The 15,275-nt window shown below is 45.5% G+C and overlaps 1 protein-coding gene across 5 annotated transcripts in view; it reads right to left on the reverse strand.

Moving 5' to 3' along the window:
* Window positions 1-944: 944 nt before the first annotated feature.
* Trpm3 (transient receptor potential cation channel subfamily M member 3) overlaps window positions 945-15,275 on the reverse strand; it is a 277,889-nt gene continuing 263,558 nt past the window's right edge. For 4 of the 5 annotated variants that reach the window (XM_042699329.1, XM_042699328.1, XM_042699327.1 and 1 more), the window contains 4 exons: window positions 11,700-11,850; window positions 11,388-11,587; window positions 7,289-7,421; window positions 945-3,042 (listed from right to left, as the gene is read on the reverse strand). In XM_042699329.1, coding sequence (XP_042555263.1) covers window positions 1,587-3,042; window positions 7,289-7,421; window positions 11,388-11,587; window positions 11,700-11,850 — 1,940 coding nt within the window. In that variant the 3' untranslated portion in view covers window positions 945-1,586. The remainder of the gene's footprint in view (window positions 3,043-7,288; window positions 7,422-11,387; window positions 11,588-11,699; window positions 11,851-15,275) is intronic. The other variant, XM_042699330.1, reaches the window with a different exon arrangement.

The raw sequence follows: 15,275 nt of genomic DNA on the forward strand, positions 1-15,275 counted from the left end.
TTGCAATAGTTGGTCTAATAGATAGTATAATCAACTTTTTCAGTGGATATTAAAAATACCTCCAGGTGGTAAAAAAGTCCAAGCCTCTTAAGAAAGCTCTCTATGTCTGTTTATATACTATATATAAACATGTGTCTCTGTGTAAATGTACATGAATGTAAGCAGCATATACTATAGAACTCTTTATATGCTTTATTTGCTTTCTATTTTGATCTAGTGTATCTCTTTTTTAATAGCTCTGTACATAAGAAAAAATATTCACGGTATGCCTGCCACGGATGGCTTTGGGTTGATACCAAACTCCAAGTCATTTCTAAGGTTATTTATGGTTTTGAAACTTCCTTAAAAAGTGCTTTGGAACATTTCCATAGAAAAGATACCAGCCCTTGAAAAACTCCAATTTAAATTTATGCTGCGCTCAGCTTAGATGGCAAAACTCTAGGTATGAAAATATCCACACTCAACCATGTGTCATATACAAAATGACATGTGACGAGCAATTGGCAGTTACTCATTGAAGGTGCCGAGGACACGGTGGAATCATGCAAATGGTGAAGGCCAGAGAGCAGCATCACACACATAATGAATGGTGAGAATACGACACTATCTCACATGGCAGTTTTAGGTTCATTTTACCCACTTAGCATTGTAAGTTCAATATTATCTATTCATGAGTGAATTCACTGTGGACAGGTGAGATAGAAGATAAATTTAAAAATATAAAATTATTTAATTACATTCATCCTGAGCTTGCTTGACTCTACTGGAGTTGTCTAGAATAAATCACATGACTTTGTTTTTTCACATCAACACTTCATTCATTTTGATTGCAAGACCAAAAAAAGGCATTTCTGTTCCCTTGTTTTCTTCACAAGAAAAAAAAAAAAGAAAAAGATCAAACAGTTGTGGCACCAGAAGTGAATAGAGAAGAGACAGGTGAACTTTGACTGTTACCTTGTTTTTTTCTTTATAATGACCAATTACAGAAGTGTTGGCCTGAGAAGCATGTGAGGCGTTAGGTAGAACTGCTTGCTGCCGGTTTATACTGAATAAAAAGGATGCTCTTCATCAGTCACCAGTGGTGGAGCGAATGCGAAAAGAAAACAGAATTGAAGTTTAGAATATCTCATTTTGTATGCTGGCTATTTTATTTTATTTTGCAATTCAGCTCTGCATTCTCAACTCTTGATAATGAGTAAAAGAAAAAAAAATCCTCATAATCATAAGATGCCTCCTGGCATGGTGAGTGTTTGAACCCCCTAGAGCTCATGGCTTTTCTGTAGTAACTGGCAATACACCTTCACCTCTACCCTTGCTACTCCCCTATCTTCCCCTCCCTACCCAACAGGTGTGAACATGCTTTAACTCCCCTTGTGTTTGGCACTGGGTCTGAGGCCCAGAAGTCACCTTGGTGGGAACATCTCCCTAATGCATTGCTTGTTTTGTTCAGCTAAGAATAAAGTGAAATGATTCAAGCAGAGTGGGTGGGTGGGGGGGGGTGGAGGTCATGGGGGGGGAGAGGTGACATTTGGGGAAGAATTTTCGGGCTAGCTTCTCGAGCCTCCTGCAACACACAGTAAGAAGATTTAGTTGTGCTTGCTTTCGAAGCTGTGGAAAGCCGATGTTCTGGACAGTCTCTTCATGGACAGGCTGTCCCCTCGGCTCTCAGGCTTGGAGGACTTACTCCTCTGGAAGGGATTTCGTAGGCTTGCTGTGTTCCGTTGCCTGTCGAGCTTGTCACTGATGGAGAAGCTCTTCCTGGTGTGTGCATATGGCGCGCTTGGCTCCTCTGCTGAGTAGCTGTTGGCTCGCTCAATCTTGGGAACTGTGATGTTGTTGGCCAGGGTTCTGTCGGAAATGTCACCCTCCTGGGAGGACACAGCCAGGACAGCCCTTCGGCCTCGAGCCTCGTGCTCTTCACTGTCAGAGCTAGGGTGACTCAGTTCTGCTTCTCGCTCGGGATGACAGCATGTTAAGTCCTCCACTTTGTCTCCCAGACCTCCTCCGGAGAAGGTGGCTCTGTCGGCGATCGCTTGCGGGGCATGGACGCACCGGGTGTCGATACAGTCCGTAATGCTTGTGTATTCTGCTGTCTTCATGGGCACCCCAAAGCTGGCATAATAACTCCTCGAAGGGGAAAACATAAAGCTGTGAGACTTCACCATGGGGGCCTCTTCTAGAAGAAAGGGCGTGGTGGCCAAGTAGCGGCTACTCTTGGAGCGCTCAATGGTGGGACCTGTTGGGGGGTCCGAGTCCCAGGGGTTTTGGCATTCTGGAAGGTGGGTGTAATCTGAAGAGAAAGATCTAGTGTCTATGGAGGTGATGTCTTCGAAATCGATGCTCCTGCTCGGTGGTCTGTCTGTGGGTGCCAGGGTGGCATAGGCACTGCTTGAAGGGGCTGTGGAAGGTGCTGGAACGGAAAAGCTCGGCTCACCCAGCCCGAGGATGTTCACGGAACTGTCCAGAGGGTCTGTGTCACAGTGGAGCTCGTCCATGGCAGACACGTAGATGTCTATGCACGACGATGGTCTTCTGGAATCTGGAACAATGGCCAAGGTGTTTGCAGGGGCTGTAGGAGTTTTAGATTCTTTTGCTACTGAATGGGAACTAGTGGCCCGGTGTAGGCTCAGGGACCTTTCTTTAAAGATACTTTCCAACTTGTCTAGACCACCTTTGTCTTTCATATTGACTGAATAGAAAGAATGGCTTCGCATACGGGGCATTAAAGTTGGAGAAGTTGGGGATATGGTCTCCTCACCTGCAGGGTCTATACTTTCTTGGAGCTTGAAGGTGTTCCCCTCCTGGCTGTTGAAGCTGCTCTGGCGGACGATGTAGGCTGCATCGGTGCAGTCTGAGGAGGTCCTCGAGCGGATTTTGTTGGACTCCGCTCGCTCCAGACCCGTCAGGCGCTCCAGGGCTGTGGCCATACGCCCGATGAGGTCCTCAAGCTGCGCCAGCCGGATGTCCACGGTCTGGAGCGAAGCCTTCATGGAGTGTTCTCGCTCGTTGACTTCCTCCAGCCGCATGGACATGTTCTCTACCCTGTGTGAGGGGGAAATGAGAGTCACTCAAGTTGGCCTCTATAAGGGCAGAGCGCATCTAAGGTGTGCTCACATCTCTGGGAGCTCTGTGTTTCGAGAGCCATCCTAGATCTGTTGGCCAAGGAAAAAGTGAGGGGCATGGGCAGACAGAGGGGATGGGGAAGAGAGATCTGTGTGTGTGTGTTTGTGTGTGTGTGTGTGTGTGTGTGCAAGAAATGACTTCTGATGTGATCAGACCTAGTGATTTTATTTTTATTTTGAGAAAGAGGTAAGTTGCCTTGCTCAGGCTGGTCTTCAACTCCCTGACTCAAGTGATGCTCTCGACCCAGCCTCCAGAGTTGCCTGAATTACAGGCGTATGACCGTATCTGACTGACTTGAGTGGTTTTTAATCTCTCTGGTGATAGCATACTCTAGACACTGGGTCAGTGCCAGAAGAGTACCAAAAAAACCCAAAAAGACCAGTTTAGTTCCTTTTTTAGTTTTTTCTGGAATCCAGTGTAGACAAGGTTAATATTCTACAGAGATGAAGACGTTTCTCTAGTACACGTGTGTGTCTGTGATCACGTCCAAGAACTGAGTGGTATCTCCTTTCCACACCCCGCCTGCCTCAAGCATAGGATCCAGGATCATAGGGAAAACTAGCAGGTAAGACTTGGACATGAGACACATTAGATGATACAAAACCGGGTGTGGTTTGAGGGGTTCAACAGGAGAAAGGTCTGCAGGGACAGCTAGGAGGAGTCTGATAGAAGCGCTAAGAGTATAGTAGCATGGTTTGAGGGAATGGGAAGAGGAGAAAAGCCTAATATAATCTATTCATTTTTGTTGCCACTGTTTTGAGTTTAGAATTTATTATTTATGTATTGTTTTGTGCTCAGCTTGGCTTCTAACTCACTATGCATGGTCTAGGCTGGCCTTGATCCTGAGTCCTTCTGCTTCAGCTTCCTGGTTGCTGGAATTATAAGTGGGCAACATAATTACCAGCCTGAGGAACTCATCTGGGATAACACTTAACATTCCTATGGCTTAGAGGTGGAGTGGAATGCAAATCTTGCCAAAAGCAATCATGATTGGTGTTTTCCATTTGGGTATATTTAACTAGCACCTAACTGTCATTTAGGTCATGGATTTAACTTATAGGGTCTTAAGGTAGGAACTATAAAGAATAATAAGTCAGGAGTCAACATGATGTTTGTTCAGTAAGGGACTGCTTTTCTTAATCTTTCAAACATTTTCTTGAAAAGTTCAGTGTAAATAGCTATGCATGCTAGCTGTAAATAGGCCTGAGGAGTCACCAAGTGCTTTGATTGTGGCCACTCAGAAATGATTTTGACCAAATAACTTAGAAGATACAGTGGATCAATTAGGATGCCCAAAGAGATAGAAACTTATCGTGACTATGGGAATTAAAAAAAAAAAAGCATTATGCAAAATAAAGACATTCAGTGGGAAGAACACTTTATTTAGCTTTCTTCTCTCATCTTTCTACACTTGGAGTGACTCACTTCAGAATAACTCAGGACGTGATCATATTAGGGCTCTGGAAAGATGGAGATGATATGTGCTGGCAAGCTGGGAGAAACTTTTAGCGTTCCTGATGTCAAATCTCTGTTTTAAGGTTGTCTAACGTACAGAGAGTGATGCAGTATTCTATATTCTGTATGGATTTGTACATGGGTAAATTCAATCTATGGCTCTATCCAGAGTTTGGCGTATTATGTACACACTGACACATGTCCCTTTTTCCGTCCCTTTGTATTCTTCGCCCTTCCTTCCCTACCCTTTTCAAGAATGCACAGGATAAATTATGCCTCTTGCCATACCGCTCAGGAAGGACATGCGAAATGGGCTATATAGCTCCCTCATCTCTGACTTGGTATGCCCCATGCTATTTCTGCTTTATTGGTTGCAATTTCGGTAGTAAAAGATTATTTGGGGGCTGGGAAGGTGGCTTAGTGGTAGAGCGCTTGCCTTGCATGCCCGAGGCCCTGGGTTCGATTCCTCAGCACCAAAAAAACAAAAAGAAAGAAGCTGGAAGTGGCACTGTGGCTCAAGTGGTAGAGCGCTAGCCTTGATCTGAAGTGCTGAGGGATAGCGCCCAGGCCCAGAGTTCAGGCCCCATGACCGGACCACCCCCCCAAAAAGAAAGATTATTTGGGGGGATATAAATGTAAAACACCCAACAAGACCAAAGTAAAAAAAAAAGACCAAAACAAACCAAAACAAACAGGCAGAGGCCACCCAAGTAGCATGAGGCCTGGGCTTAGGTGTTTGGGTTGGGTAGTGAGGTCATGCAATTAAGTCCCATTATTCTGGAGGGTAAGAATAATTCCCAGGATAGAGAGAAGGGAGGGGAGCGTGCACTCTGTCGTAGGCTGTAGGAATCACCCTGCCTCGGAGACAAAGTGGTCTCGAAGGATTTACAGACATGGAGCGAGTCCCAGTGCGGGTATCACAGGTCTTTCTTGGCTTTCTCTGAAGGAACTGCTGACATGGTTGCAATATTTCTACACGTGCTGGTGTCTGCCCCTCTTCACTGCAGTTTCCTAGAGGTAGAACCTTCTTGGCTGCTTAACACTCCTTCCTACCGTTCTTTACTCCCAAAGAGCCCTTCAAAGGCCCGTAAGACATATGTTTGTGGAAATATGTCTGAGCAATGGTAATGGGTCCATGTGGCACAATTTACTGGGAACCACCTGGCTATATGTCTATTAATAAATAAGCCTCAGAACGAGAGACATTTTCAGATTCGCAGCTCCTTCTTTTGTTTGCCAGAAAATTACTCCACCTCCTATCATCATAAAACGCTCTATTTTGTGGTGACAGATGTGTGTAAATCTGTGCATGGCTGTCAACTGTATTAATATTGGTTTGGTATCTGTGGATCCATATGGAAATATATCTACTTACCTGGACTTTATTCTTTAATGAAATAAAGAGCTAGGGACCAAAAAGTATATACTACCATTTATGTGATTTCTGAAGAGTTTGTAGAGACTATCTGAAGTAGATAAGCAAACAAAATGGTATCTCATGAAAACTAGAGATAACTGTTTCCATTCTTAAAAGCCTGAGTCATATTGGCTCTAGTAATCAAGCGGTTATATTTTTCTACACTATTTTTAAGTTGCTTCTGGCATATTTATGTTGTAAATGATTAAAATGCAAAGCTATACCAATGCTTTGTGACTCTTGAGTATTCTTTCAAACAGCAGTCCCCAAGTGCTGGGTTTCAAATGCAGTAGCCTGGAATAAAGTTTGTATTAGTCTACAGAAAACATGAAAAGTGGACTGGGAATGTGGCTTAGTGGTAGAGTGCTTGCCTGGCATGCATGAAGCCCTGGGTTTGATTCCTCAGTACCACATACACAGAAAAAGCAGAAGTGGTACTGTGACTCAAATGGTAGAGCGCTAGCCTTGAGCAAAAGGAAGCTCAGAGACAGTGCTCAGGCCCTGAGTTCAAGCTCCAGGACTGGTAAAAAAAAAAAAAAAAGAAAGAAAAAGAAAAAGACAAACATGAAAAGTGAGAAAAAAAATGTAAGAGCATTTGGCAATCACAAGGCTTATTACATTTAAAGGGCTACCCGCCCCCCCCCCCCCCCCCCCCCACCGTCTCTCAAGTTAGGAGATTTTTCTTAAAGCCCTACTGGCTCTTAGAACTATTTGGTCAATATAACCACTGAGGGGAAAAATTTGCTTGTATTTCTTTGTTTTTACATTGTTCAGGAAGAGGGAAAAAACAAAATAATTTTTTTTTTTGGGAAACCCCAAACCCTTGATGATTATTCTCATGGATTTCTAAGACGTTTGCTGCTGTCTAGAAGATATTGAGCACCCAGATAAACCAGGCTGTGGGATGAAGCTCTTCTCTGGAGAAGATGCTCAGTGCTCTCAATGAAGCCGAAACCTACTGGCGAATCCCGAGACAGGCTTGGTCTCTCACTTTGTGACTGAGGCAGACCCTCTTTCAAGTCTAAAGTCAGCCCTGTTTTCAATCTGCCAACCCCTTCCATCGAGGAGAGCAACTGCTACTGCCTTCTGGAGAAGTTTGGGGAATTTCTGATCTTTAGATATGCTGGCTAATAAGTCTGTCTTCTCAGAAGATCCATAATCTCTTGGACAATAAAAAAAATTAGCCTAAATCTACCTTTTTCCGGCGGGGGTGGGAGGTGCGGGGACTGTAACTGGTAACATTGGCTGCAGCAAACCGTATCTGTGAGAGGCATGTGCCATAGAACAACAAACCTTTCTGATGTCACTCGAATCCTCTCATCGTTGGATGAGTTAAAGCGATCATCCTTTTCTCTGAAATATTCTTCTATACACTGTTCTTCAAAATCGTGTACTTTTTTGAGTTCATCGTCGGTGATGAAGAGTTCTGTGGGGGGGAGGAAAGGTGAACTGTGAGGCTGGAGGTGATAGCAGCTGACCTGTGGCATTCATAAGGAGGCTAAGCCAAGGGCCTTGGCGTCTTGATTAAGTCTCAAATAGATCTAATACCCGATGAGGCAATTCTTCTCACAGTTTCCTTTCTTTCAAGTTCAGCTCAGTACAAAGCATATCACGGGAGCTGGTTAGAATCACACATCAGAGAAGAAAAGCTTTAGCGAAAGAACATGCCTTAAAGGCTCAAACAGGCTAGCAGGTGTGGTGCACAGACCTTGTTGATTGACAGACAATCCTTTTGCAGTATGGAAGCAGCAAAGCCCACTTTGGGACAAGAAACAAAAGGGGAAGAGAGTTTTGCCTTCCTGATAAAATGGAGATTGTGGTTGCTTCTCTGTTTTTGTTAAACCTTCTTTTCTTTTACCCTCTGTAGTCCAGGCTGGCCTTTGATCTGCTCAATCTTCTTGCTTCAGCCTCCCAAGTGCTGGGATTACAGGCTTGTGCTACCACATCCAGCTCACCTGCCCTTCTATTCCCGATCTTAAAAAAATATTATTAAATAGATATACAAAGAGGTTACGATTCTGTAAGTCAAATCTTTTCCCTATCTTGAACATAAGTGTGATGACTGGACATGTAATAATTATTTTTGTGACTATAAAAGAAGATAGCACAATACAAATAGCTGAATCTAAAATTAGAACTCTGGATCTCTGGCTGCAACAGCCCATTGTTGAGTTCTGGCCTATATATCATCTCCTTGATTTTTGTTATGTAAGGAAAAGGAAGCCTTATTTCTTTGCTATTGTTATTCTGGTTTTCTGTTAAGTGAAAGTAAATGTATTCACTCTGGATACAGCGGTACTAGGATCCCAGTGGAAATGTGAGCCTTTTCCCTGGTTTATAAATTGAGATTAAATTAGGAGAGTGGCTTCGGATAAACCATGAATCAGTAAGTTCTTTCATGCGCTCCTGAGATGGTGTGGGGATTGTCTCAAATGTCTGGAGTTCTGAATTTTAGCCCCTTGCTAGCTCTTTTGTTTTCTGAGATTGCTTTCACTAGTTCTGTGGTGTCATGGTATCAGTATCTTAACTTGCTGGAAGCATGGTATAGATATGACTGTGAAAGCAGATGAGGGTAAAGAAAATGCCAGAAGTTGCCAGAAGTCTAATCACTTTTTTCAAATATGGCAGGTTCTTGAAGTGAGGAAAATCCTTATCAGTAGAGCATGGGTGACACTGAGTCAGGAAATTACATAAAGCCTTTGGCTTCAGGGAGAGGAATAAAAGAGGAGATAGAGGGGGGAGAGGGGGGAGGGGAAGAAGGAAAGAAAGAAGAGAGGAGAGGGGAGAGAGCAGAGAGAAAGGAGAGAGAAGGAGAGAGAGGAGAGAGAGAAGACAGAGAGGAGAGAGAAGACAGAGAGGTGAAAGGAGAGAGGAGAGAGACAGGAGAGGGGAGAGAAGAGAGAAGAGACAGGAGAGAAGAGAGAGGAGAGAAGAAAGGGAGGAGAGAAGAAAGGGAGGAGAGACGGGAGAGAAGAAAAAGGAGAGAGAGGAGAGAGGAAATGAGAGAATGTACAGACCCCCTCCCCCCACAAAGACCAAAGAGAGCAATCTCCTTTCTGCCTTGATCTAGTAGAGCAACAGAGATCCAAAACAGTATGCTGAAGCCTTTATCTGATGGCATCTTAAGCAAATGCTCCATTTTACTTCTTTGGTTATATGTAACGTTCTTTAAAAAAATATTTTAGTGGGTGCCAACGGTGCATGCCTATAATCCTAGGTACTTAGAGGAAGCTGAAATTCAAGTATGGTGGTTTAATGCCAACCTGGGGTAGAAAAGCCCATGAGACTCTTATCTTGAATTAATTACCAAAAAGCCAGAAGTAGAGCTGTAGCTCAAGTGGTAGAGCACCAGCAGACACTAAGTTAGAGCCTGAGTATTGACATTAAAATCTATCTATCTATCTATCTATCTATCTATCTATCTATCTATCTATCTATCTATCTATCTATCTATCTATCTATCTATCTATCTACAAATTTAAAAGACCCATCAATGTGTCACATTTTACAATGCAATTTTAATCTTACACTTCAAAGGACTTGTTTACTGAGGCTCTGCCAGGACTTGGCAATGTCCTGGGATGTTTTAATTAGTAGGACAAGTTGAACCGATCGTCCTTTTCTCTGAAGTACTCCTTCATGCACAAGTCCCAGATGGTGACAAGCTCCCTTTTCTCTGATGTATAAATAACAATTCAAGGTCCCCCCTCCTTGTGCTTCACCAGTTCCCGCCCAGTCACAGATTTCTCTGGGAAATCTGACACTTGGCCCCTCCTTGCCATGTATCCAGAGACCTGGAAATACTTTTAATGCGACTGTGGGTGATAGTAAGAAGTACACTATGTCCCATTCCCACCTGTGAAGTGGGCCCTGAACGCTCCTTCTTCCTAAGCTGTCTGAATAAGCAAGCTTCATTGTAAATGGTTCTGGCCCCTGAGTTAACAATTCAGCATGATGTCATTCATTACAGAGCTCTCTTTCTGCTTCCGTTGGATAGTGTGGGTTCTACCTCTGCTGGCCGAGAAGTCAGGGCTTAAGGCCTAGACCACAGGAAATCCCACCCCCACCCATCTCCCTCCAGCTTTCCGTGTGCCTCATTTTGTATTTCAGATTCCCATCTGAAATTTTGGAATTTTGAGTGCTTTCCGAGTCTTTGAGGTGAATGGGTAGAGAGCGATTGGCCATGGCCATTCAGGGAGATAGCTGGGAACTTCAGGCTCAGAGAAACAGCTGATTAAAGGCTTTGGTTTTATGCCTTAGATATACTGGCATCCCATAGGGGGATGTAGATTCCTGGGCTACAAATCCAGGCTCTTGTTCATAGACTTAATGTAGGAGGCAACTCAACACATTCGGATAACCACAGTAGCTTGTCAGTGTAGGGCTGGATCCCCAGTGGTTCCTAATGAGAATTGGTGCCCAAGAAGTGTTTAGAAATCTGCAGGAGCAACTGGTACTTAGTGTGTGGAGGCGGAGATGGCAAATCTCCTGCCATGAGTGGCACCGTCTCACACGGTGAGGGGCCCGTTCTACCCCAATGGCTTTGAAACTTCCTCTTAGAAATACTGAGCTAGAAGGTGGGTGGGGAGAAAGTCTTCAGTTTTCTCCTTTGAAAAATAGTAAAGCAAGACTGGTTTCTTTAGGAGTACAAAAAAATCACAGCCCCTGAGGCTGAGGAAAATGTTTTAAGACTTGAGAGAAACGATCACAATGGACATGGAAAAATCAGACAATCATTGAAACTCAGTTCATGCCACAGTGCCTAAAGATGACCCGCAGTGGGCTGTGTCAACATGATTGATGGATTTGGGTGATGGGATCTCTGAAAGGGAAGAAGCTTAGGAACTGGAAAAGGGTAAAAAAAAATCCTCTGGTGATTTTTTTCTTTTAAATTTTGCTTTTGTGCTGGAACTGGGGCTTGAACTCAAGGCCTGGACACTCTCCCTCAGCTTTTGTGCTCCATGCTGGTACTCTACCACATGAGCCCTAGCTCCACTTTCTTGTTTTCTTTTCCTTTCTTTTCTTTTGGTGATTAATTGAAGAGTCTCATATACTTTCCTGTTCTGGCTAGCTGTGAACCTCGATCCTCAGATCTCAGCCTCCTGATTCGCTAGGATGACAGGCGTGAGCCACTGGTGCCCGGTTGATGACTGCTCTTTAGTCACTAGGAAGGGTGTGAGGCTCATAATGCTCAAGTTTCAGCTTCTTTCAGCAACTGGCTTCCTTCCAGCCCTTGTCCCATGCCCCATGTCCCCTCTAGATTGTCAGAGCCTGTGTGAAATCTGCAGAAAGCAAGGGTGGCGGTGGACCCATGATTCCACAAGCTTGCCTACAGGAAGCGCTGATTTCTGACTGCGGGGGGGTGGGGAGAGGGGTGTCACTTGCAGCTTACTTAGGCCATAGTCCCTTTCATCTGGGTCACTCTCGTGTTTCCTCCATCGGCAGCACAGGTGCTGGAATATCATGGTCATGTGACTGAAGATGATCAGCGGTGGAGGCAGGACCGGCCTCTCGTGGAAGGTCATGATGAGCTGATACCGCTGAAATTTCCACACTTGGTTGGATATCGACTTCACCTCAAAAAATGTGTTGCTGAAATAAGCCAGAGAGAGGTAAGTGACTACATGCACTGCCGTCCGAAGCATGGGTTCCCTCCACCTGACTCCCCCAACTGCCCGCATCCCTGGAAGCAGGGGAGGCTCACTTAAAGACAGCGATAAGGAGGTTGACCAGTAGGATGTTAGCCACTAAGAGGTAGCAGGCCATGATGGCTGGCACGATCCATGCCCCTGTCTTGCAGGGCGGCAGCTGGATGATCTTGCCGTCTTCTCGGGTCTCATTCTGTCCGCAGGGAGCTGGAGGAAGCAATACAGGGCAGGAGTGAGAATCGTGGCTACTTGATTAACAAACAACAACAACAAGAAGACTGGTTCGAATGAGGGCTTGGGATGGAAGAAAAATGCAGCCATCTCTAATTTGAAAACAAAAACAAAAACAACCAAACAGCAGCAGCAACAACAAACACCAAATTCCAAAATGCCAAGGTGACAAATGAGAGCTTGGTGAATTGTACAGAGAGCCCCCACTCCAGAGGGGAGGCAGGTCGACCTGTGTCCCCAACCTGTCATCTGGCTGGAAGTGGTGGCTGCAGCTATCTGCTTTGTCCCCTTAAAAATGGCAAGGGGCATTTGATGTCCCGAGGATGCCTGCTGAGAGCCGTCTTGGGCTCCCCCAGACGAGGTTCCTTTCGAAAATGTGCTATGACAGCACAGGCAGGCTATGGATCGATCGGGAATTAACACCAGGGCACATGCTAATGGCTGTGAGAAGCCGCTGAAGGGTTTGGGGCTAACGATTTGCTGTCTGACTGTGGGAGGAACAGGCAGGGGCAGTAGGGCCTTGGGAAGTGGAGTGCTTGTCACTCAGTACTCTTGCTCCTGATGGAGCAGATTTCATCAGGAAGGAAGGGGAGGGATGGGTAATAGGTCCAGGAACCACAGAACTCACAGCTACTTGCTTTGTTTCTAGCATCCTTTACAGTTGCCCCCCCCCCCAAAAAAAGGTGCTTTTGCAGGGCACAGGGAACAAAACCTAAAGGCAGTGACTACAGGGGCAAATTGGGGGTGGGGATGTGGAGGTGAGGAGGATATATGGGACTGGGTAAGTGTAAGTACTGTTCGAATGAGGCCTGCGTGGAGTTTCCAGGTAAATGCAGGACCCCTCCCTCTGCAAGGGTCGGGGGGAGGACTTTGGTAAAGCTGTCTACTCCTGCATAGTGTGGTTCCTGAGGGGGATCGGTGCCCTCAGGTGCTGGAGTAGGTGTGATGACCCTAAGCTCCAGCTGTCTTACAAGCTGGCCTTCCAATAGAGCTTTTTGGTATCTGTGAAAAAGACTTAGGCTGAGGGCAGTGACAGGAGGGCCGAGGGCTCTGTAGTGGCCACAGGATGCTGAGTTTGCAAAGGGATTCAGAATCCTGGCAAAAGAGATGGACTGCATTCGATAGTATTCTGATTGCTGGGCTGTTCTCTCTGCAAGGACCCTCCATCCTAGCTGCCCAGGGGTCCCTTGGAAGCTTACAAACAAAGCCTGCGCAGCTCTGTCTCTAATAGTTAGAAGCAGAATCCCCGAGAGGCCCCGGGTAGTGGCGTTTTCTTTTGAAACTTCCCAGCTAATTCCCAAGCTGAGCCCACTGAGCAGGAAAAGGTACACAGTTCTCGACATCTTCTGAAGATCCCAATATAGCTGCTCAGTCTATGAGGGTTTTAACCACATCGAGGCCACAAGACCTTGTTTTGCTGGCCAGCACAACATGGCCAAAATGATTCCTTTGGCTCTGCATGCAAGAAGATCATGTGGGAATGAGGTGTTCACAAGGAGCTGGGGTCTTTTGTTATTGGTACTTGGGGGTACTGATTACCCAGGAAGACTCTGTAAGAGATTCTTGTCATTTCTTCCCTTGGAAGAAAAATCTAGTGACAGTGGTTGCACTGGCTAGGATAAAGTCCAGACTCTGAAGGTGACTGGATCATGGCCATTCTTTTACCACTTTGTATCTTTCCTTTTGGGTGCAATTTGGGCTGCGTTTCTTGCAAATCTCAAATGAAATGTCACATTGCCTATTATTCATCGATTAGGAGCCAAGTGTTTCTGTGGCTGCCCCTGGACAGCTTGGTCCCGCTCCTGTGCTTCCCCTGGGTAATTCCCATTCATTTCTTAGTGTCCAACTTGCTTCTGAAGCCCACCTTGACTCACTTTCTACCTCTTCCAGCCAAGGCAGAGCAGGCCATTTCCTCCTGAACCCCGCACATCCGCTCACGTTATACTGCTGTTGGCATTCTATGAACCTGTATCTTAGAAGAGATTCCCAGAGGGAATTCCTCCTAGGATTTTCCATCTTTCGGATACACAGAGTGTATCCATATATACCCGTACACGATTAATGAGTGAATAAAAGAATCCATTCAACAGATACACTTCTCACACTCCACGGGTTCATTGATGAGCTTCCCTGTTCTGGGGGATTGCTGACTCTCTCCCTGGGCCTTCACAGAAGCCCTATCCTTGGCTTAGCCAGCAGGGTTGCCGTGTTTGACTGCATCTGAGGATCTCTGGTGTGTACTTGCCCACAAACCTTGTGAAGCTTGTGTTCAGCGAGTTCCTGCTGCACCCCTTTCCTCTGGCCCCAGTCACCTGCTGAGATGGTCGCTACTCTGTTCTGCCTTTTCCTCTCCTCCTGCTCAGATCTCTATGGGGAAGTGAAGAGGAGTAGCTGGAGCAGCAGCTCACACAGTGTTGACAAATGCAATCCTGGGCTCGGCTGCTTAAATCCATCCTGAGAGAGGTGAAGCCAGCTTGGGGGAGGCAGAACTCACCTGTGCTGCTCTTTCTGACCCCATGTTTTGTAAGAATCCATACTCTTTCTACCTCCCAGTGGGAAGGGGAGTCGGGGAGAAAAGCAGGTACGGTTTCCACGGCTTTGAAACCACCTTGTGGGCATGGCTAGTTCTCTTGGGTTCTTCTCTTGGATTCCTCGGCTAGTTAAAATTTAGACGAGCCTAATGTCTTTATGTGACATTTCACTTGATGTGATTGGCTCTGGGGATGTCCTGTTGATTGTTATTCTAGTTTCCACTTTACCTTTCAGTAAGTAGCATTCATTTAATGGCTACAACCTGCATCTACAATCAGGGTTAAAACTCTAAGTCTACCATTGTCACGTGAGTTGCTGTTAGCTTACTCCACAACCCTCGTCTTCCTCACCTATGAAGTCATAGTGCATCCCCTAGGAGGTAGGGAATGTTCAGATGATTCCAGGGTATAGGGCATCCAAAGCCCACGGCTCCCTATCTAGCCTGGACCACTCAATCCACGTGAGCTTACATGATCGTTAGTACAGTTATTTTTGTAATTAGTGGACTTCAGTCTTTTCAGGTTGTTCTGCTTCTCTGTTTTGCAATCACTACTTCTAACACTTACTCTCTACACACATGTATTGGACACCATATAATAGGTCCCAAGCACATGGAAAATCGAGGATGAAATTCTTGTTAAGGAGCTCTCAGTTCCGTAGAGGACACAGAGAAGGAACGGAGCGCTGCATTACTACACGGTGGTCTGAGTTCTTGTGGGCGAGCACCACACAAGTCTGGTAGTAGAGACAGCCTGAGGAATATTATCTAGATTCTATAGCAAGAAATGCAGCGTAAGCGAATTAGATGATCTTTGTGACAGTGATAATGATACTAATGATGGATCATGAAGAGACGGCGCTCATTTGGT

This window comes from Dipodomys spectabilis, unplaced genomic scaffold (assembly GCF_019054845.1).
Source record: "Dipodomys spectabilis isolate Male_0828 unplaced genomic scaffold, ASM1905484v1 ptg000241l, whole genome shotgun sequence".
Lineage (NCBI taxonomy): Eukaryota > Metazoa > Chordata > Mammalia > Rodentia > Heteromyidae > Dipodomys > Dipodomys spectabilis.